This window comes from Balaenoptera musculus, chromosome 7, assembly GCF_009873245.2.
Source record: "Balaenoptera musculus isolate JJ_BM4_2016_0621 chromosome 7, mBalMus1.pri.v3, whole genome shotgun sequence".
Classification (NCBI taxonomy): Eukaryota; Metazoa; Chordata; class Mammalia; order Artiodactyla; family Balaenopteridae; genus Balaenoptera; species Balaenoptera musculus.
This window is the reverse complement of record NC_045791.1, coordinates 49,648,998-49,672,013: the sequence shown is the minus strand read 5'-3', so window position 1 is coordinate 49,672,013 and position 23,016 is coordinate 49,648,998. Positions and strand designations below refer to the sequence as shown.

The window sequence follows — 23,016 nt, the reverse complement described above, 5'->3', positions numbered from 1 at the left end:
CTTGGATGTTTCAGATGTTAGAGAGATTACATCTATCAACAGCAGGGCTAAATCCTTCAGTAACATGGCTCCCTGTTCAAATAGTTTCTCACGTGCTTTGCAAACGTATGGAAGGGGCATCTGACACCAGTGCCAAGCTTTTGTTAATTGTAATGCACACATAAATTTCTATTTTTCTCCATGTGATATATTGTCCTTCTGGCCTCCTACCAACTTATTTCTATCCATGTACCTGCCTGAGCCAGAAAGTGTGACATGTATTTAGTGACACTGTATGGAGGGAAGCAGGTGAGATTACATTTGGCAAAATCTCCTTGGAGGCACCAGGTAATGTTTGTTCTGAAAGAGCAGGAAAAAAATAATTCTCCTGTTTATTTTGTTAAGTAGCATTTTATATACTTTCTACCCGCTGACCAGGTTTAATCCTTGGACGAGCAAGCAGAGTTGTCTTCCAAATATACAGAATATTTAATTCTCAAGTTTAAATTCCCATTTATTTAACTGCAGCCTCCCTGCCAGTACTAAGTTCATTTCTTGGTGGAACTGCAAATACTGTACACATTACATGGCAATATATGTAAAAATTCAATGTAACAGCACACACAATATTAATAATCACATCCAGTGTGTCTCCCTGACTGTGCATTATTTCTGAATTGTTTTTGAAAAAGTGTTATTTACTTTATTTACTTTTGCAGAGAGGATATGAAGACATTACCGTGAGTTCTAGTTTCCCAGAACCAGATTTTTATCTCAGATGCACAGTACGTAAATCCTAGCAGTTGTTAGGAAGTTGCTTTTTGAGATAAATGCAATACTTCAGGACCTGAGAATGAAATCTGGCCCTTTTAACTCATGTATTATTTCTATGAGCAGAGCTTAACACGTGTAAATTGGCAATCCAAGAAAGGAACTAGGAGTGGGAAGAAAAACACTTTTTACAAAACCCCTTCACCAGTTCGTTTCCTCTGGTGACACCTGTAAAACACCTACACCCTAGGCCTCATTTCTTAAAAAAAGAAAAGAAACGTATTTACACTGGTAAAAATCCTAACATCTGAGATGTTTCTTGCTTGACATGTCATTCCAGATTCTGTGCATTTCTTCTGGAGAGATCTGATGCACGGTGATAACCCGGCGATACCTACACAAACTGTAGGCCATCTTCCAGTGATTGAAGCCACTGTTCTGGAAAGGATGGATGCCCAGTTTTCGAAGACACAGTCCCACATATACATCTTCCAGGTGAAGCAGCCTGGTGTGGAGTGAGGTCTTGTAAATGAGTTCAGCCACATCAGCTGAAAAGATATAGCCAGTCCCCGAGCAGAAGGGTGGGTAGTTACTGTCAGGGTACAAATCCCTGGGCATATACCACTTACTGCGGACGTCTCGGATTGGCCCTCCATTGATAACATAGCCAGTAAAATACCTTCTTCTTGGCTTGGTGGAGGGTTTTAGTAGTTTATAAATAAGGTTGTCCATGTTGACAAAAATGTCGCTGTCTGTTTTCATGACATACTTGGCTTTGGAACAAAAAGTGGCCACCCACCTCATCCCCATTAAGGTTTTGAGGGTTAGGTTATGGTAGGAATCAATGAAGTCCTCCACGATAATGTCGTGAAAGATCTGGCTCTCTTGCTCCACCATCTGATTGAGAACGGGATCAGCGTTCTTGCCCAGGAGGAAGAGAGTGGCTATCTTGATCCCTTTAAAGTTGTTCTCATCCCCCCAGGTCTCTCGGATCGCCTGCCGGGCATCGAATTCTTTATGGGTGGTGCTGATGAGGATAACGAGGAAAGGAATGTTTTTCTCACATTTGTTGGGCTCATTTATAAGAAATTCAAAAGAATGGGGGTTTATGGGTCGAGTTCTTATGTTGCCAAAGGTGAAGTTTTTCCTGGCAACTGTTAGATGGCTGAATGGCTTGGAGCCAGTGTAGGAAGAAGTAGGGCGAGTTACACTCAAGTACCAGAGAGCGCTGGCCCAGCACACGACTGTCAAAACGTATAAACAGGAGACCTTTGAAGCCATTGTCTTGAGAGCACGTCTATTCCCAATATTGAAGAGTATGCCTTCTTGGCATTAGTTTCTTTTCATTTGGCAAAGGTAGCATATTACTAGTAAATCTTAAAGTTCGACAGAGAAGCGTGAGTGCGGGACTGTCCATGGGTCTCAGTGGCCGTCTGGCATCTCTGTATTCACTCTACTTTTCTCCAAATCTGATGCAAGAATCCATGCCTCATAAATCTTCCTCTTAACTCTGCAAAATCAAAGTACAGTTGTCATTCAGATTTATTTAGTCATTTCACATCCTCAAATAAACATAATAAGGGTATAAGGATTACCCATGCTGATTAAAATAAACACAGGCATTCATTTCCATCAGTATTGACAACTCCCTGACACAAGCATTCTACCTTTCTTCCCTTGATAGAAGTTGTTTATGGATATTCATAGCTCCACGGTATTAGCAAATACATTATAAACTATAGATGAACATGAAGGAAACTGAATATTCGTAATTTTAAAAAAGATTCCCCCTCTTCACAAGAGTCCTTCTTTGCAGTTAAATATCAATACTTTCTGATGCTAAAGTCTTCTTTCAACCAGGAAAATCTCACACATGGCCTCATATCTTCCATTTTTCTCAAGTCTAAGTTTTTGTTTGCTTGATTCTGATGAAGTAATCAGTTCTCAACATCTCCTTGTTTTCTCTAGCCCCGTTCTTGAAAATGTGTCGATCACCACTGGAAAATCTTTGCTGAAATTGTCTTCCGTGGCTTTGACTTAGAAGTAATTCCCAACTTTTCTCACTTTTTCCTTATTTTGGCTCTCACAAATGTTAGTTCCTCATTCTCAGTTTTCTATGCCGCTTCGTATGGAGAATATCCTTACCCCTCATGCATGGAGACCATGGCCCTAGTGTCCTTCAGAGAGTCGGCAGCATTCATTTTGGAGCTGATCGAAATGGTATCGCTTTTTGTGGTTTTCAGCAATTCACCCTTATGTTCCTTTGGTGAAATTATACTGTCCTCTTTTAATTCTTTTTACTTAGTTACACTTGCCTATAAACACGGCAGGAGTATAATAAGGGAGACCATTGAGGTTGGGGGCCATGGGGGCCACAAATTCAATGGAGATGTGACAGAGCACTTTAATTGGTGTTCAAATTAAAAAGTTGTCCTTCAGAACCCTAATCCTTTTTAGAACTTCAGCTGCTATCGTGTCAGTCAAAAATATATGCCAGGTTACAACAACCATTCATGTAAAAAATTATCTCTTCCTTCTTAGTTAGATCAAAATGTGCAAAATGTGTCTTGGAAGACAGAGATAGCAGATAATGGATAACAGTTTCACCAAAGTCTGCTTCAAAGAAGACAGAATGCACTTAAATGAATAGACTGTGGCAGAAAGAATTTAACTGGGATGACAGATTGAAAATCATGCTTCCAAGCACAATAGTCATAATGAAATGAAAAGACATGATGGGCAACAGCAGAGGTAATACACATCTTCTTCTCTAAGCCAAGCACTGACTGTGAATATATGATCTGTATGAGACCAGCAATAACTCAGTGCAGTTATGGTTCTAACTAAATGAATATTAGAATGGCTTCAAGCAGCATGACTCTAGGCATAGTCAGGCCTTCATCCGACCCATATTAAGTACTCTCTAAATATAGGCTCCAGTATCCTTGGCCTTCTGGAGGGAATTTCTGCTCTAAGGTGCCCTGAAGCTGATAAAAAGGATGTCATGTGCAGCAAGCTTTGAAACTTTAAGCAGTTAAGCCAAAGGAAGTGTGAGAAATCAGCAACAGAGAGTTTAGAAAAGGGTTTCTCACCTTGGGATATACAGACATCGACTCCATTTGAATGCCAAAGGGACGTGAGTGAGTCTCAAGATGGTACTAGAAACCAAACTTTCTCCACCATTGTCCTAGCCTTGGATCTGATTCTTACGAGCCTACCTTTATCATCATATAGCCCTTTTCACCTTTCATACTTTCCTACTAAACTGTGAGCCACCTACCACTGAACTGTGAAGGGGCTCCCCAAAAGCACCACCTGGAAGAGGCTTCTACCAAGTTCTCTTCTGGAGCCGCTAATCAGGCTATCAATGGGGGGGTTAATGGCGTTCTGCAACGTATTGGAAAAACAGAAATAGAACCCATACGCCTCCTCAAGGAACTCACATTCTAGGAGGAAAGACGTCATGTGAATGATTAAAACAGTGGGATACACATTTTCACCATAAGGCTAACGGAGTACCTAGGAGACGTGGGCTGGTGGGCAGGGCATGGGAGAACTGGGGATGGTCCTGCAGGCTGTGCAGATTGCTGCTCCAAAGGGACCATTCTCCTAAACTGCAACGTGAATCCCACGCTCCAACCGCCCCCAGAGTCTAACAATGAGGTTGCCTTGGGGACATTGCCATGGAAAGTTCATAAAAGTTATCTAAGCTGAATCTTCAAGGACATCTAGGAATTATCGGGATGAGGGTCGGGCATTCCAGGCAGAGGGACCAGCATATGCAAAGGCATAAAATGAGAGAGCCTAGTGTGTGCCAGGGCTGAAGAGTAAAGGAAGAAGACAGGGCGATGGGGTGGTGCCTGTGGAGACAGGCAGGGGGCAGATGGTGAGCGGTGTTCAGAAACTATTCTTAGCCGAGTAGCTGGTTACCCATCTTTGCAATCTAAAGGGCGTAAGGGAGGATTTTACCTTCCCCAAATCCTGTCCACTGATTTTCAATAGCACTTCATTTTTCTATATTAAGGATATCTATCTCCCATAGCTCTATGCCCCAGAAGAATAAGCAAAAATTTGTTTTATCTGATAACTTTCTGTATGGTTTTCCAGGAGAAGGGACTCCATAAACACAGGCATCTGGGCAATTTAAAAAGAGCTAAAAGAGGGAGAAATATAAGAGGAATAGGTGAGAGCACGAATAAAGTATATGCATTTACAAACCCTTTTCACAGAAGAATGAGCATTCTTCCCTAGACAGCTAACAAACATGATACTTCTTACCACTGTCACTGTAGGTCTCATTTAAAAATGTGTATATTGCCCCAGGCACTGTGCTATGCGTTGTATTCAATGCCATGGATTTTACAGAGCTTCGTTCCTCACAGTTTTACAAGGGAGATATTTTCTCCATTTTACAGATGAGAGAATGGAAACTTAGAGATAATAAGTAGCTTGTTCAAGATTACACAGCAGGTGAGTGACCACGTTAAGTAGTCATCCCAAGTTTCCTAAGGCCTGTTAGGACAACAGGCAAAATCTTGCATGGGAAAGCCCAGGGTGGAAGGGATTATCTCAGGCTGCTATTCTCCCAGGATCCATAGGTTTATTTTCTTAGATGTGTGTCCATTGCTTGAATTTTTTTCTAGTTTTTGGTTTGCTACCCACCGCACTATACCAATTCTGTAGGGATCCTTGGTCATCAAAAAATGATGATTTGCAAAGAGCACATTAAAGCCTGAAGATGCTGGGGGTGGGAGAGAGCTGCAGAAATTGAAATGGTTCAGAAACACTGCAGTTCCCTTTCTCTGAAGTCCTGCAAAACACACACACACACACACACACACACACACTCACACACTGAAAGAATCACTCCTTCTATTGACTTATTTTTCAGACGAGAACAAAAGTAGGCACAGCGTTACATCTTGGTCACCAATAAAAGAGAGGATTTGAAATGGGAACAGGAACCAGCCAGAATCTGAAGAGCGGCCAAGGATAATGTGGACCCACAGCAAGGCGTGCTCAAAAATGTCCTTTTTGCTCACAACCAAACAAGTTTCTCAGGTGGCCAAACAAGCACAAAAATATACCTCTGGACCAGAAATATTAATATAAGTAAAGACAGGAGAGAGTAGCTTGGTGCATTTAATGCTAATGAGTAATTTCATATATGCTGGATTAAGCAGTTGGTAATGGGCCAGATGTCCTTGTTTTACTCCTTGAGTAACTTGCTGTGTGGCTTTCTGTGCCTCAGTAGCCTTGGGTATAAAATAAGGGCAAAAGTAACATCTGCTTTACTTCCAAATACGTTAAAGGTATTAATTGTTTGAGTTTCCGGGGAAAGAGTGTAATACAGACAGATGGTGTTAGGATACAAAGAGCAAGTTCTAATGGGCGAGGGGATTCTGTCAGTCCATCAGTTCATGATTTGGGATCCAGGCACATACACTGATCAATCCTTCTAGATACATAGGATTGCTGTCAGTTTTTTGGGTTAGTGACTACACTGTACAGATTTTCTTGCTAGAGAACTCTATCTTCTTCCTGGAAAACTCAAAGACAAAGGGGCACCGAAAATCTAAGAAAATTCATCAGCTGAAAAGTTCTGGGGAAGGAGCTGAGCGTCACACAGCAGAATTCTCCAGAGGGTTCTTTTAGTTTTACAAGATTGAAAAAAAAAAACCCTGTTTAACAGACACGTTAATGTATCAGTAAAGTAGAAAGCGAAACACAAAACATTTGTTATTCCTTTTAGCAGCCCTACCGCAACTGCAGACGCTGATGGCACATTAACTTGTCATCCATTAAATACAAATCCCTCCACAAAGAAACATCCAACTAGAATATTTAAAAGATTCCACCCCACCCCCTCCACCCAGGGGGCCTTACTGTATCACAGATTACCTCATTCACAGAACCCCTTCAGTAACCATCCACCTTCACCTTTCAGTAAGTTAATGGGGCAGAATTTTCAATTTGAGAAGCACATGTTTCTCCTCAAAATCGCATCCTGGATAGTCCGTTATTTTGAGTAATTTATTTTTTTAAAAAGCCCCTGAATCTGCTAAAAGTTCTGTTGTATAGCCAGAGGTCAGTCCCAAGAGCAAGTGGGTAGTGTCCCTTGGGTGACGTGTGCATAGTTTGGGTGCCAAGTTCATGTCCTTCTCCATCATAGTTCAAGCAGGCCCAAGTCAACTCTGATTTCCTAAGCCTCGGTTACCACTCAGTTGGCTTGACAATTATTTCAGCTGCCCTACGCCCGCAGGCAAGGCTGCAGGGGTCCCAGCAAACGGCCTGCTTCCGCTCTCTGGTGTCTCAAGGAATATAATAGCTTCTTCATTGGTTCATCAGAGATGCACTGAACACCTGTTGATGCCAGGCACTGTTCTACAAGCTGGTAAGATGGATGGGGAGCTTACTTTCTAGGAGAGGGAGGCAGAAATTAAACACATGATAAATGAATGCAAAAATACGTTCACGTAGAGATAAGTGCTGGGATGTAAATAAAGTGAAGCAATGGAATGGAGACTGAACAGAGGTGGAATGGGGAGGGGCTACTTTAGGTAAATTGGTCTCTCTGAGGGGATGACACTGGAGCTGAGAATAGAAGGTCTTGCTAGTTCTGGTTCAGTCCTTGAGTCTTTCACTAACTAAGCTTATGTTTCTTAGCTTGGATCTTTGGAATTAATGCTTCCTTAAGAGCATCTTTCTGGTTTTTGACCTCTGCCCCTCCCTCGTTTTTTGGATTTTCTTGGCTCCATGTTTCTCAGCTGTGGCCATTCCGCCCACTCCTGCAAATGCCCTCAGCTTCTAGATATGTAGGTTATCTACTGTCTTAGTTTGCTACGGCTGCCATGACAAAGTAGCACAGAGTGGAAGCTTAAATGACGTAAATGCATTGCTTCACAGTCCTAAAGGCTGGAAGTCTGAACAGATGTTGGCAGGGTTGGCTCCTTCTGAGGACTCTGAGGGGGAAATCTGTCCCCATGCCTCTCTCCGAGCTTCTGAGGGTTTGCTGGCCATCTCTGGTGTTAACCGGCTTGTAGATGCATCACCCAGATCTCTGCCTTCATCTTTACTTGGCGTTCTCCCTGTATGTGTCTCTGTGTCCAAATTTACCCTGTTTTATAAGGACACCAGTCAGATTAGGGCTCACTCCAATGACCTCATTTAAAAATGCTGCTTCCAAATAAGGTCACATTCTGAGGTACTGGGGCTGGGACTTCACAGTGTGTCTTTTCGGAGAGACATAATTCCACCTGTATCAACTACTTTCCTGGGTAGCAACAAAATGAAATACTTTGCTCCAGAAGACTTCACTCCTCCACACATTTTATTTTCTTGATTTAAACAGGTAAATTCTTGGGTTTTGGTAAATTGACTTTGAAAGGATGCACAATTTGTAACTAGCATTCAAAGGGGGATGAAACACAAATGTGAAACGGGACACAAAATTTGGTTTGCTTTTACATTAAAAAAAGCTAGTTCAGATTATTTTTTAAGACCAGGTGAAGAATATGGGACAGTTTATTTATTTTATTTAAGCAGTCCTTTGTTCCTGCCACTTCTCTTTCCTTTGGGCCCCCCCTTAAAAAACACTAATTAGTTGAGAAAGCTATGTCAGGGATGTGGCCAATTTTCCAAAAGGTTGGGGCCAACAGTTCTTGAAATACTGACTTGGTTTCTAGAGAATAAGGACAATTCTCCTGGTCAGCTCAAATTACCAGCATTTCTATTATTCTATTTCTATTAGAGCCGATTTTGAATATCCAGAGACCACATGGCACTAAAGAAATGGTCTTAACATTAAAATCCACATAGTAACTTTAAAACCATGGTGTAGAAAGATAAACCAGTTGAGAAAAAATAAGCCCATTTTTAACCAGTTTAAAGAGAGGAACGAAAAGAAGACAGAAATTCAGAAAGAGAGAGAGAGAGAAAGGACTAAATACTAGTGCTTATGAAATGCTCTTGAAATGAATGAGAAGCTGGCTGTACAATACATCGTGGTAGTGAGTAGGATAAAAGAGATTCGTTCTGAAAAATGTTTTGGTCTCAGATGGCTTTCCTCAGAGCTGGTCTATCAGTGAAATCAAAGAATCTTCATTCTGTAGGGAAATCCAGGAACTCAGGCCGCAGCAGAACTAATTGATAAACGAGCCCCAAAAGCCCGAGAGTCTACTCAGCTGCACTGATTTAGCGAATGGTTATCTTGATGCCATACTAGCTCCCTTCCTCTCGCTCTTGTAATTATGTTCTAAATAAGCACAGGAGAGGAAGAAATAAAGCACTGGTCCTTGAAGGCAGAATTTCATAAACCATTATATTATACAGCTTGCTAACTTATTATCTCTTCAAATCACAGAGGGCTGGCTTTTCTTTGAAGTAAGCCTCCGTGGCTGTGGAACGCACCATACCCATGAAGTCGAAATCCCTGAATGCTCGTAGAAGTTAAGTGTTCTGACTCCTTTGCCTCAGAAAGACAAAGAGCTAATTTGTTTTTTTAAAAAAATTTAATTATGAAGTCTTTCAAAGAGACCCCATAATTGAACTTACCCAACAGATCATTTGCAACGAGGAAGTGGCAGAAAGCAAAAGGTAATATTCGTCATGACTTAGCAGTTGAAGTCATTTCCTTCTCAAATCTGGAAGAAATTATTTGAACCTTTCTTTCTTCAGTTCAGTATACCTTGAAATTTATTGAAAAGGCCTTTATAAATCCCTGCATTCAGAAGAATGGGGCCAACTTGAAAGAGGAGTGGTTGGGATGAGGATGCCTTTGTATGGGCTTAGGGCCCCTGCTATTCTGAAAGCTACATTCTATTTCACTGCAGAAAAAGAGCACTTCGAATTAGAAGGGAAAATTATAGCTTTCTTCAAATCAATGTGTTGCCCTAGTTCTAGAATTCAGGGAATTTTTAAACATTGCTACAGTCCTCTCAGGAAAAAATGAAAATGAGGATATCTCATTATTTTAAACAAATGCTTGGCTTCCTTTGCAGCGATGGATATTGTGTCTTGACTGCCTTATATGAGACACGTTTTTAAAGATGGGCAGAGCAATCACTTATTTAATCATAGGAGCTTGGGAACCTGGTAATGTGGTCGGGCCCTGGATAGGCCTTCTCTACTGGGAAAGGAAATGCCAGGATATTTCACCACAGATCTGGAAGAGCATGGAAGGAAAGACATCCTGCTAATATAAACAGCAGCTGGGAGAATTTAAAAATGATGAGCCATGTGATACCAAAAAGGGTTTTCACTTGGCCCATTATTTTGGGGGGAAACTGATAAAAATGGCTATTTTTAGAAACCAGAAAGATGTTAGTGTATTACTGTCTGAAATTTACAAAGTCTAAGGAGAGATATTTCTTAGACAGCTCACCACAGAGAGATAATATTATTTTAGGTCAAATTTCAAAGAACGATGTAAGTACCATTTAGCAACTGATAACATATGGATGAGAATTTGCCATTTTTATTTTCTTTTTTCCCCCTTTTCTAATTTGAACGCCCCTTTATACAATATCACTTAATTGGAATACATAATAGCCAAAAATAATTTCATGTAGATGCTGTCAATGGAAATTATTCTGTAGGCAGTCAATCTTATGGCACTGGGAGAACTGGATTCAACTTCCTGATTTTAGTCATTGGTTCTGAACTCAGTGCATCTCTCTGCCTTGTTTCCTCATCTATCAAATGAGAATGGTAACATCTGGACATACTTTGCAGGGTGAGTGTAAGGATCAAATTTCAAAAATTATTTGAAAGTAATTTGTAAGCTGAACACTGCGACATGAATTAGAAGTATTATCATTGTTAATATAAACATGATAAAGACAAATCCTGAGAGGATCACCTATAAAATGTTTCCTGAGCAACGATCAGTCAATGCATCTTGAGTATGTAGTACAAAAGCAGTTTTCTTACTTGGCTGTTGCTCCAAAAAGCTTAGTATTTCCAGTTGAATGTTTTCATAAGAAATTTCAAGGTCATTTTATATTGTCTATATTAAAAAGGTCTTGCACTTTGGCCCAAAAAAAGGGGGGGTTTATGCAAGTTAGAGGAAACTTCATTATGAGTATTATTATTAGCACTAACGTGATACAGAATTAAGTCTTCTCAAATCAGACTTAAGAATATGAAAAATCTACCAGATTTAAATAGCCCTTTGAGTAGCATTTACATAGCCATAATTAACATTCTATGTACACCAAGACAGTCTGAAATGGCTACGCCATGATTTTTTTACAGATGCTTAAGACAAAGCCAATACAAGATTCATGATATTTTTTCTTCGTAGGATTGTCAAGGTTTTTAATAGAATCTATCAGAAATGTACTATTACAAAGTATCTCATCATTTCAACACTTAACTAAGAGACTTACCAGTTTTCACCATTAGAATTGGCTTTATGAATTGTTCTAGAAATGCACCCAAAGAAATGCCTGGGTGACAATAATGGTTTTGTTTGGTAGAGTAGCATTTTAACCATGCCCTTTTGTTTCTGAAATCTCTGGTTTTGTACATAATTTTCTTAAATTAGTACCTACCGGCCCATCAGATGGAAATGCTGCTGTTTGTTTCATTCTCATTCTCAGTCAACTGCATTGGTTCTTCCCCAGCCTTGCTCCCCACAAGTTGTTGACCAAACACTTGCTCAGTTTCATCCTCATCAGACACGACTTTGTGCCTGGGATTTCTATTTCTACACATTCCCTTCTGTTTACAACTTCCTTTTTGCTAAAGATTCTTATTCTCCAATGGTTAGACATGCAGCCTGCCAATTTTCATTCTACTGCCGCCTTGAACTCCTCACCACAATCAACCTTACATAGCTCTCGAATCTGTTTGAGGCTACACTGGACTCCTCTAGCTTGGATACCACGGGCAGGGATTACAATATCAATGTCTCCCATGGGCTTTGGGTTCGAGTCTCACTTGTGTGTCATTTCTCCATGTACTCTCCCCACTTCATTAATTCCCCCACTGTTGCCTGCCATCTTTCTTCTTACTCCTGTGCCTTTAAATATTGTGGGGTAAGGTCTCATTATCAAAGAGACTGAGACAGTTTGTCTCCTGGACAAAGCACAGGATTGACAGTAGACAGGAAAAGATTCTAGTTGTAGCTCTGCCATGAAATCTCTATGGAAACGTACCGCCATCCCCACGCCCCGCCCCCGCCAAATCTCTCTTCTTTTAAAAATTGCATTAATCCTCACTGATCAGAAATTCTGCCACTGGTCCATGTACTCTCAGCCCACTCAGTGAAGGTCTCTTCTAGATTTGGTGTTTTCAGCCTCTCCATTCCCATTGGCTCCTCTTTCGTCTTTAGAAGTGCTTATCTGCCCTTGCTTAGAAAAATGACAGGAGTAACAACAAGACCTTCTCCTGACCCTGGCCTCACATTCAATTACCATGGTATTTTTCTCCTTCATTTCATAACCAGAGCCTCTAAATGAGTGCTCTTTCCTGCTTTTCTTCATTTCCTCACCTATTTAACTCTTGCAATTTATCAGCATGCTACGTGATGCCCTCCCTGCTCTCAGCTGCTTTTGATACACTTGGTCCCTCTCTTCTTTCAACTCTTACCTAGGATTCTTTCCTACTCATGTCTCTCTGCTCATCTTTTTCATAGTCCTCTGTGTTTTCTTCCCTTCATCCCTCCTCTGCCTGCTCTATACACTCTCCAAACCAGTACTCAGCCCTCGTTCCAGTCTCATCAGCACGGGGAGCTCATTCTTTTGCAAAAAGGCTTCCGCTGTCAACTTTCCAACAGCGTTCACTGGAAAGATGGAAGAGAGACCAAGAAACTTTACATCTCTTCCCGTTTTCAGCACCCTGTTCTCTCTCTCAGACAGGGTATAAATGTCAACTTGTACCAAAGCAGGGAGACATTTGCCTTCCTTCTGCTTTTTGCTTTCTTTTCCCCTTGTAGACAATATATTTCAGAACATGTGTCCGAGTCCAATTTCTTAAACAGGGAAGTCTGCATCGCAGACAAACTCAACAGGCATATAGGACAGGTTTTACTAACGACAACAAAAAGTAAAAAATGATTCTGTGCTTTCTGTTCACCTACATATACGAGAGGTTTTACTTTTCATTATATTTGAGATGTCAGGCTGTTTCTGAAACTGTGAAAATGTTGTAAAGTCCTATTCAAAGTGTGTTTTTACTTGGCCCATTAGAAGTGACTTTCCATGAAATTCTGAGGCTATTTTTTGTTTAAGGACTGCATTTTAATAGTCATTTTTTCAGTAAGTCACAGACAGATAGTACAGGTGACTTTTCTAAGAGATTTCAAGCTATTTGCTTTCTTTTTCCCTGATTATATAATTTGAAAACCCATCAGACAGTTTTAAAGTTTTGCAAAAGTGGAATTTAGGAAAGGTCTTTAAGTATAATTGGAAACAGGTCAGTTGTGAAAGGAAATAGTCTTGGAAAAAAATCTCACTTGCCATTCTACATTATATTTCTTCAGTCAAAACTGTAACCATTTTCATGACTGGGTAGATTATCATGGCACATCATTATTAAGGTTTTTAAAATCATAATTAATTATTTTGAAATAATATTTTAAAGAGTAGTTTCTATTTAATCATTGCTTACTATTTGCTAGGACTATATAAAGTGCTTTAACAAATAATATTTGTTCATACAGTTTACATACTTAGAAGACACACCATTGCTTTCCCTGCCTCTACTCACATCTGTGATGTTCTCTATAGTTTACATAAAATCTTGCTAACAATTATAAGAAATAGGCATCCTTGTTCCCATTTTACAGAAGAGGAAACAGACCCAAAGAAATTAAGCAACTTGCTCCACCAGCATCTTATAGCTAGTGAGTGATTAAACCTGGATTTAAACCCAAGTCTGTTAAACTGTAATGTGTGGGTCCACACAGTATATTCTGCATTTCACTTTTTACATGGTAGTCAGATTTTAAAAGTTTGTGTTTCTTATTTCCTTTAATAAACAATTATCCATGGAGTAATGTGAGAAATAGCGAAAATTGACTCACAGTTGCTGCAAATATTACCGTGGCTTTAAGGGTCTTTCTGGCCCTGAGATCCTTAGTTTCATAACGTAGATGTGCAGTTATCATTTTTTAATGAGAACTGGAGAAAGGATGAAGGACTCATCCCCATTTACAAGGCTACTCCCTTCACCATATTTAGCTATGTAGAAAACCAAACCAATAATGATGCTTAGACCTCATGCAATTCTATGTCAAAAGGAACAGTTGCTCTTAAGGGACATTTTAATTAAGCTCTGAAAGCCAGATGAGCTACTCATCCCTACCATAATGAAGCAGTCATTTTTATCTTGTGGAGAGTGCAAGACTTGGCATCTGAGGCTCTGTCACTTACTAGCTATGTGTCTGTAATCAAGTAGATTCTCCACTTACAGCAAATTTGGTAGATTAGCTAACTGATTTCCTATTCTAATCTCCCTTTAGCTTTTCTTCCAGGAAATGGGCCAGTTGTAAAAGAAGCTGAAGTCCAGACTAAATTTCTCAGGTCCCTTTACAACTAGGATAAAGGCATATGACCTAATTTCCACCAATCGGAAGCCTCTGGGCAAGACAAAGATGTAGGAGTGAGCAACAGATGACAGCAGCTGCTTTCTGGTTATTTGGATTGACTGGAAAGCACATGGAGTGACAAAGGTGTCTGGTTCTTCTGGAACTGCTGTGATGAAATTTCCAGCCTCCAAATGTGAACATCGTAGGGGTGAATAGAGGCAGTGGAAGCAATGATGCATCCTCTAAAAGAGCTCCAAATAATTGTCAGGCACTGTTAAGGCTGTATTGTTCATGGCGCTGCTGTCTGGCTGGTTAGTAACCAAACCTGGGTCTTGCCATCCCAGAGGTTCCATGAACTACCTAATACCCTTTGACAAGTTCCTTTCTCCTTAACCTGGGAGGGTGGATTCTACTGTTTGTAACTAAGAACCCCAAGCCATACACCATTCTACTTCTTTAAGGATAAGATGAGATGATAATCTAATTTTCAGGCTGGTTGTGAGGTACATGGTAAGCTTTAAAATGGCATATAGGGGCTTCCCTGGTGGGGCAGTGGTTAAGAATCCACCTGCCAATGCAGGGGATACGGGTTCAAGCCCTGGTTCAGGAAGATCCCACATGCCGCGGAGCAACTAAGCCCATGAGCCACAACTACTGAGCCCGCGTGCCACAACTACTGAAGCCCGTGGCGCCCTAGAGCCCGTGCTCTGCAACAAGAGAAGCCACCGCAATGAGAAGCCCGCGCACCTCAATGAAGAGTAGCCCCTGCTCGCCACAACTAGAGAAAGCCCGTGCGCAGCAACGAAGACCCAATGCAGCCAAAATAAATAAATAAATAATTGAATAAGATGTTTTAAAAAATAAAATAAAATGGCATATAAATTTTAATTTTTGTTATTATTAATTGCTGGCCACTTAAGCTTTGCTGGAGAGAACTACCAAACACCACAAAATAAATAAAAAGTTCCTGCTATACTCATCTTGGAAAATGCTGTATAGTATTACCCATGTGAGGCGCAGCCTTTTGAATTAAGGATTATATTTGAAAACTCTATTATTCTCTCTCCATGCTGTCTAAGAATGTATAGCATGTGTTTTTGGACTAGATGTCACTTGGCCCATTTGTTGTGATCTTGCTTAGGGCAAAATACCCTGTATGACAACTGATTATTTCTTTCGGGGAACTGTTGTGCCCCTTTCTCCAAGGTGAATTCACTGAAAACCACACAGCCTTCATTTAAAAATAGGACTCCAAAAATACACTCTCAAAAATTGCTGAAAATTCATCTGGTTCTTTGTGATGTGTTAATTTTACTTATATAAGTATACATGGCATCATACATGTACCCACTCTTGAGTCTGGAGACATGCTGACAACTTATTCTCTGTTCTTTTTTTTTGGTCCTCAAAAGGACCACTATATTTTTCTTTGCACGTATTCACTCATTACATTTGACAATCCCACGATTAAAATTTATAAATGTTACATTAAATATACAAACTGAAATGAAAATCCCCTACTTTTAAGGAGCTTATATAGTAACTATAATCTAGAAGAAATAAGAAATAATTAGTTATGCCACTATAACTGAAACAGTTTATTATTGATGAGGACAACTGGGTTAAATTCATGGAAGAGACAACACTTGACTTAGATTAAAAATTTTTTAAAAATGAAATCTCAATAGGAGAAAAATTGGTTGTCGGGGAGAGACATTCAATGATAAGATGAAAGTACTTGCAAACAAAGGTGTTAAATTGTTTGATTTATTTGGAGAATTGGGAGCTGTCCAGTATGGCAAATTCTTGGATTCATGACAGAGTGCAGTTAAAATTAAGAATGCAGAGGGAGTCCTTGCTCATGAGCATATTTCTTCTCCACCATACCTTTTATTATTTCTTCATCTTCAATATACTTTCATAACTTTACCATTGATTGTATTTTAGGTTGACTGTTTCTTTATGTCATAGGGAAAAACCCCTCAATCCATAGGCTAGTTTCCTCAACTGCTTTTTAACTGCGTCTCTTTGATAAACTGTAACTTCTGTAAGGGCAAAGATTTTATCTGGCTTTATCACTATTTTATTACTCTCATTATTATGTCTATCTTTATCACTATGCCTAAGCATAATAGCATAGTGCGAGAAATACTGTAGTTAATAAATAAATAATTGCTGAGTAAACGGCTTCTAGATAGCCATAAACAGCAATCCATCATCCAACAGTAGCATCAACAAGAGCCCTCTGCTGAGATATCATAGATAAGTGGGCCATATTCTACAGCAAGTATTTATGTGATGTGCTGGAAAGATACACCAGAAGGTGCTTTTTGTAGTCTGGGTGTATGATAACTTTTCCTATGCTGGGCCCTTTTCACAATGCTATTCAAGGCAAATTTTTGCCTCTGATTTAATTCCTGAATTCATGACCTAGTTATAATGATTCTAGATTAAAAATACATTTTCTGGATAAAAGATAAAGTTTCCGTAGGTGACAATAAAACACACATACACACAGTAACTCAGCATTATTAATAAGAAGAGAAATTCAGGAAACAGAATTTGCAGCTTTTCTGGGTGAATATTTTTCAAAGTTTTTCATGAGTTGTCAACTGTCACATCCTTGAATTATTCTTTCCTGAATGTCTTTCTGAACCGATTTTTAATAAATTATCTGGCTTGCTGTTGTGGTGGGTCATTTGTGATCACATCCATCTTGTCCAGTTACAGCGGTAACATGTGTAAATTGGATCTCTAAGGAGTGATAAGGTGATGCAAATAGTGCTTTTCACCTTGAGTTACCATAGCCACAGTCATTATTTGCACCAGCTTCTGTGCTGTGTTCTTCTATGAAATCCCCTAACAAGATGCTTCACCTCATGTCACATCCAAACTACTGATAAGAATACATTCATTGAAAAGTTTGGAGCTGACATCATTTCACTGCCAAAATTGCCCTTCCAAAAAATTATCTTCAGAGCTATTGTTAGGTTGATTTTAATATGCTTGGAAATTCTTTATTTATAGAGACCATATGTTGCCAGATTCAAGAGGATAATTTGCATCCTGGGTAATAGGAATGGGGTGAAGAATAACTCTCTAATAACTGGAAAGTTTTCAAGGCATGAAGCACAACAGCAATAATGGGATCCGTGGTTCCCTGGGCATATGTCAGTCCCAGAAAACTAGTAGAGAAGTGTTAATGCTTCTGGGTCTCTGGGGAGCTCTAGGCCATGGTTTCTGTGGCAGTTGTCAGAAATCAAGATTATTATTTATCTTCCACTTGGGTCAGAGAGCTAATAAGCAAATAAGTAAATTCCCAATAGGAGTAATATATTCTTCTAGGAGGAAGGAGGAGGTTTTTCAGAGTGCTGTCTTACAGGCAGAGTGATTCCAGCATCCTTATTATTCTGAGTTGTGAGATGCTAAAGGGTGGGAACACTGGGTTAAATGAGGTTCTTCAGATTTACTCACTGCAGGGTGGCTCAGAGCCTTTAATATGATCTGTTCCTTTGGGAATCTCAATACACAGATATAACATGGCTCACTGAATTCTGTTATTACCAGGAGCTTCTTGGGAGCACAGTTTGGGATGCTGTGGCCTATTGGACAGTTAAGATGCTCCATAACTTCCCTTTTGGAATTATGAATGACTATCACCACTTTTTTGTTATAGTATTTCTTGTTTCTTAAAAAAATGGTCTAAAAAAGGCAGACTGGTCACAGCCTTTTGGCTACTTCACGGGGTGAACATAATCCTATTAGAGTATCTATTTTAAAAAACTTCTTGTTAGCCTAGTGCCCTATTACTCTTAATTTTTTTAACTTTTCTTTTTCTAACAGTGTATTTTAAGGCCTTATTGCTTTGGAGAAAGCTTTTGTTTTAGTAGTACACAAAGGATGCATACTCAAGACAGAAAATTTAGAGGATCAAAATAAACAAAAAGAAGAAAATAAAAATCACCCATAATCCTATCAAGCAGATATGAGCATTGTTGATAAGTAGATGTAGATGTTTTCTTCATTTGTATTTTAGATATTTTCATTTATAAATATAGGAACATGTTGTGTGGACATTTTAATATGCTTTTTTTCCACTTAGCAAGCAGGATCAACACTTTTGCATGCTATTACCTACTCTCACGCCACTTCATTTTCAATCACTGCCATATTTCATTTATGTAATCATTCTTCCACCGTTGGATGTTTAGTCTTAACAGGCTTCCTGCTCTTCCCAAGTTTACTCTGTTAGCATTCTCAGAGATTTCAGTGATGTGAATATCAGAACAGATGACAGTGTTATCGGTTCTATAAGGCCTTGTCCTAGAAACTTCACGTCTCAACTGCTGTATCAGAGAACAAAGGCACTGACAATGACCTGCCACCTGGAGTCCCTGAAATTATACTCATGGTGCTACAGATGATCATTACTCCCCAGCCCGACTCATCAATCTGCAGCTACAACTTATTCCCAGGCCACTAATACTTCAGAGGAACAATACAAGCAATTTAGAGGTCAAATCCACAGAAGGGTACTAAGTCAACCCTTCTGGCTCGTGGGATGAGGACAGTATAGGATGTGGGCATCTTTAGGATGGCAGCATGAGACAGTTCCCTGTTTTGTTTGAAGTCTTCCAGGCTATTTATCTCAGAGCTTGACCTGGAATGAATGCCCACATCACTTACACCAAAGATAATTCCTTCAGCACCATAGGAACAGTTATAAAAAGGCCTATATCATCATAGCCCAGTAGTCTCTTCAATGAGCCAACTCCAATAATGATTGTCAAGTACTGAGAATTCATATCTGTAGACTGACCACAGAAGTTCTTCCGGGTGTTGACAGGCATGACATGAGGGAGGCTGGTGGGCTGGATTTCGCTGGTCTAAATGGAACTCTTACGCCATGCATGTTATTTTAGGATAAGATCTTCATTGCCTCTCATCCTTGTTTCCCTAACTGTGAAGCACCTTGAAGTAATCTTTCATACAAAGGAGGTCAAATTGGACTAGAAATATCTTGGCTCTCTCTACAAGTCAAATGTTTATGAAAATTTGCAGCTACAAACTTTGAGTATTTAATTCCCAGGATTTTGGACTTTGTCAGTAATTTTGAAAAGCATTTGTTAAGGGAATTGTACCAGGAGGCAGTATTGTGAAGTGTTAAAACTATAGACAGTATATTCAGATAACCTGAGTTCAAATTCTGCCATTTACCAGCTGCTATGACCGTTCTGCAATCATCTCAGCTGGAATACAGGAAAAGTGTGTCTACTTCAGATTCATGAAAATTAAATGAAATAAATATCAGGAAAGCACTCAATATCCATCTTGCACACAGAGGTGCTTAATAAATACTATTATGATTAGTTTTAATATTGAAAGAAACTTATAAATATATTTAAATATTTTAATACAATTTATTATCAATAAGGATGCTATTATTAATTGTCTCTACCATGTGTGAGTGCTGTGCTTGTTCCTGGGGGTGAAAAGTTGAATAACATACTGTCCTCCAAGGAGTTGAAGTCTACAGAGTAGTCACCTGTAGTTTATTTCAATATAGTGTTGTAAGTGATGAAATAAATGGTATACAAGTACGTATGAGATGTGGAGATGCATTGCTCAGTGTAGATGGATATAGGGGAGACTTAGTGGAGTCACATGGCATGGGCAGTGGAGTTTTACTTGCAGGGCATCAGCATGAGTTACTGAAATGCTGTGGTTGCTGCTTCCCCTGGTGCTTTCAACCTGAGCTTAAATCAAAAGAACTGAAGAGACCTCAAGTGTTTTTGTTTTGTTTTGTTTTAACGATTGGCTTTTACTGTCTTACAGAAGATGTGAGAAAACAAGTCCCTGCTATTCTCTGTAAAAAATAACTTTTGAAATATCATATATCTTTATATAGCCTAGTACACGGAATACATTTTAATTCAATTGGGTTTTTTTTCAGCTTCTTTAATATGTACACCAAACCACATTCTATTCAAGTGTTTAAAAACCTAGACCAAATCAAGGTAATAGTTTCTGGTGTTTAATTATTTTATTTTATTTATTTATTTTTGGCTGTGTTGGGGCTTCATTGCTGCGTGCGGGCTCTTCCCTGGTTGTGGCGAGCGGGGGCTGCTCTTCCTTGCGGTGCGCGGGCTTCTCATTGCAGTGGCTCCTCTTATTGTGGAGCGCGGGCTCTAGGTGCGCAGGCTTCAGTAGTTGTAGCACGCGGGCTCAGTAGTTGTGGCACACGGGCTCAGTTGCTCCACAGCATGTGGGATCCTCCCGGACCAGGGCTTGAACCCGTGTCCCCTGCATTGGCAGGCGGGCTCTCAACCACTGCGCCACCAGGGAAGCCCGGTTTCTGTGCTTAATTAAGCAAAAACAAGCCAAAGAAAACTCCCCAAAAAGACAGTTATATTTTAAAGGAAACATTAGAGTAGGGAAAGTTACTTAAATACATTAGCCTTTCATCCTTATTTCCTGTGGTTTCCCATATTTTTCCTGCTCCCTGAGATATTCTCTTGGCAGCAAATACAGAATCTCAAGATCTGTACTACTGTAGACATTTGGATTTCTTGTATCTTTGTCAGGGGCATTTTACTTTCCTAATTAGGAACCGGGCTTCAGTGGCTACTGGCTAAAAATCAAGCCTGATATAGCTTCTCACCCACTATTAGGAAAAGGGGGAGGCTGGAACGGGCCTTTGGTCCTCATTAGATGCCTGATACGTTTTATTTAATACATTTTTTTTCTTAGTTAATTAATTTATTTATTTATTTTTGGCTGTGTTGGGTCTTCGTTTCTGTGCGAGGACTTTCTCTAGTTGCAGCAAGCGGGGGCCACTCTTCATCGCGGTGCGCGGGCCTCTCACTATCGCGGCCTCTCTTGTTGCGGAGCACAGGCTCCAGATGCACAGGCTCAGTAATTGTGGCTCACGGGCCTAGTTGCTCCGCGGCATGTGCGATCTTCCCAGACCAGGGCTCGAAACCGTGTCCCCTGCATTAGCAGGCAGATTCTCAACCACTGCGCCACCAGGGAAGCCCCTGATACGTTTTATTTGTACATTTGCAGAAGCGGCTCAGCAAGTGTGGCAGTGCCACTGTGGCCAGATTTGCTAATGGGAGAATGTGAAAGAGTAGCCATATAATCTCAGGGTCTCTGGGGAATTTGCCAAACTGGAAGTTTAATCCCATCATTGTGTTTCTTATCCTAAAGGCATAGAAAGACACTATCTCAAATTTTTGGTCTCCATTCAGACACCAATGTGGCTTACAACAATCAAATGTCAGATGTGAATGAACTACAAAAGCCGACCTTGTCTTAAGGGTGAAGACCTTGCACTGATCCATATTGTGTTCTAACACTGGACAGAGGAGATTGCTCTGGAGTAGCTTTTTTGAAAAGCTTTTTTAAAAAGCTGTTCAAGGAGGTTCTGAGTATCACATAAGTACAGAGTTGACCTTTGAACAATTCAAGGGTGAGGGGTGCTGACTCCCGGGCAAAATCCAAAATCCACGTACTGCTATCTCTGCCTCAAAAACAAAGGAACTGATAAACAGTTTGGATACAATCAGGACTCAAACCCTCGTTCTTGTGATTTCACAAATCATGATCTCTAATTGAACACAAACTTTTCCGAACAGTTAATGTAGAAAATACACTATATTTATTGAAAAATACCCACATGTAAGTGGACCTGTGCAGTTCAAACCTGTGTTGCTCAAGGGTCAACTGTTATTTATCAAGTTGTCATTCTTGGTGAATGAATGACAGAACGTAAGGCAGCAGTGGAGTTTCTTGCATAAAAAGGATTTCAACGTTTAGTCACTTCATTTTACGGGAGAAAGTCTGTAGAGAGATGAACCATTTGTGACATAAGTAAAAGAACCGGTGGTATCCAAAGCTAGAACTCGGGTCTCTGATTCTTTTAAGAGCCTTGTTATCTTCTGGAAAAGAGGCCACATGGTGCCTTTCAAGGATGGACAAGCCAGGGTAAGTCAGTCTTTCTTTATCTTCCCACCTTGTGCACTTACAAAGGATGCTCACTGAGAAGATCATTATTCAGACAGGGCTGACTCTCTATAAAGAAAAATCTAGGCTCCATTTGAGTGGTATCTAGTTATTGACTTTAAGCTTAAGTTTTCCACTGTGGGTACAAGTGTTTATATGGAAGACTGTTACACCCACTACGTCTTCATTAAACAAAATGGCCACTCCTTTTAGTCTGAGTAGGTATAATGATCCTATGACCCACAAGAACACCATTGCCCTGAACTCATTCTCTCTCTCTCTTTTTTTTTTTAAATAGTTCTTACCTGTGTTAGAGACTGTTTTTGAAATGGCGACCAGCACACCCTATTTTGTCCAGCAAAGTTCCCTTTTTAGTTAATAATCCACTCCACAAGAGTTCAACTCTTCACAGATATAGAAGTTCAACACTGAGCTTGTTTTGTTAAAAATTCCAATTTCATCCTTACAGTCTAAATTTCAATGTTGGAAATAGTCTTAAAAGGTGCTTTAAGACAATCATCTACCTCAGGGATAAATCACATCTTAGATATGAATGTATCTTAGGAGGTACAGGAAAAGTTTCCAGAATCCCTTGGGAATTTGTACTAGAATCTGATCATGTTCACTTAAAGATGTCATATTTCATGTACAGACTAGTTATTCCTATAATTTCAGTGTCTATCTTCCAGTTCTACCCTGAGACTTGGTGGGGGATAGTCAAATCAATTCTC

The 23,016-nt window shown here is 39.9% G+C and overlaps 1 protein-coding gene across 1 annotated transcript in view; it reads right to left on the bottom strand.

Moving 5' to 3' along the window:
* Positions 1-394: 394 nt before the first annotated feature.
* The window catches only part of B3GALT1 (beta-1,3-galactosyltransferase 1), a 38,495-nt gene continuing 15,873 nt past the window's right edge, over positions 395-23,016 (bottom strand). The window contains exon 2 of the mRNA XM_036859056.1: positions 395-2,260. Coding sequence (XP_036714951.1) covers positions 1,051-2,031 — 981 coding nt within the window. The 5' untranslated portion in view covers positions 2,032-2,260 and the 3' untranslated portion in view covers positions 395-1,050. The remainder of the gene's footprint in view (positions 2,261-23,016) is intronic.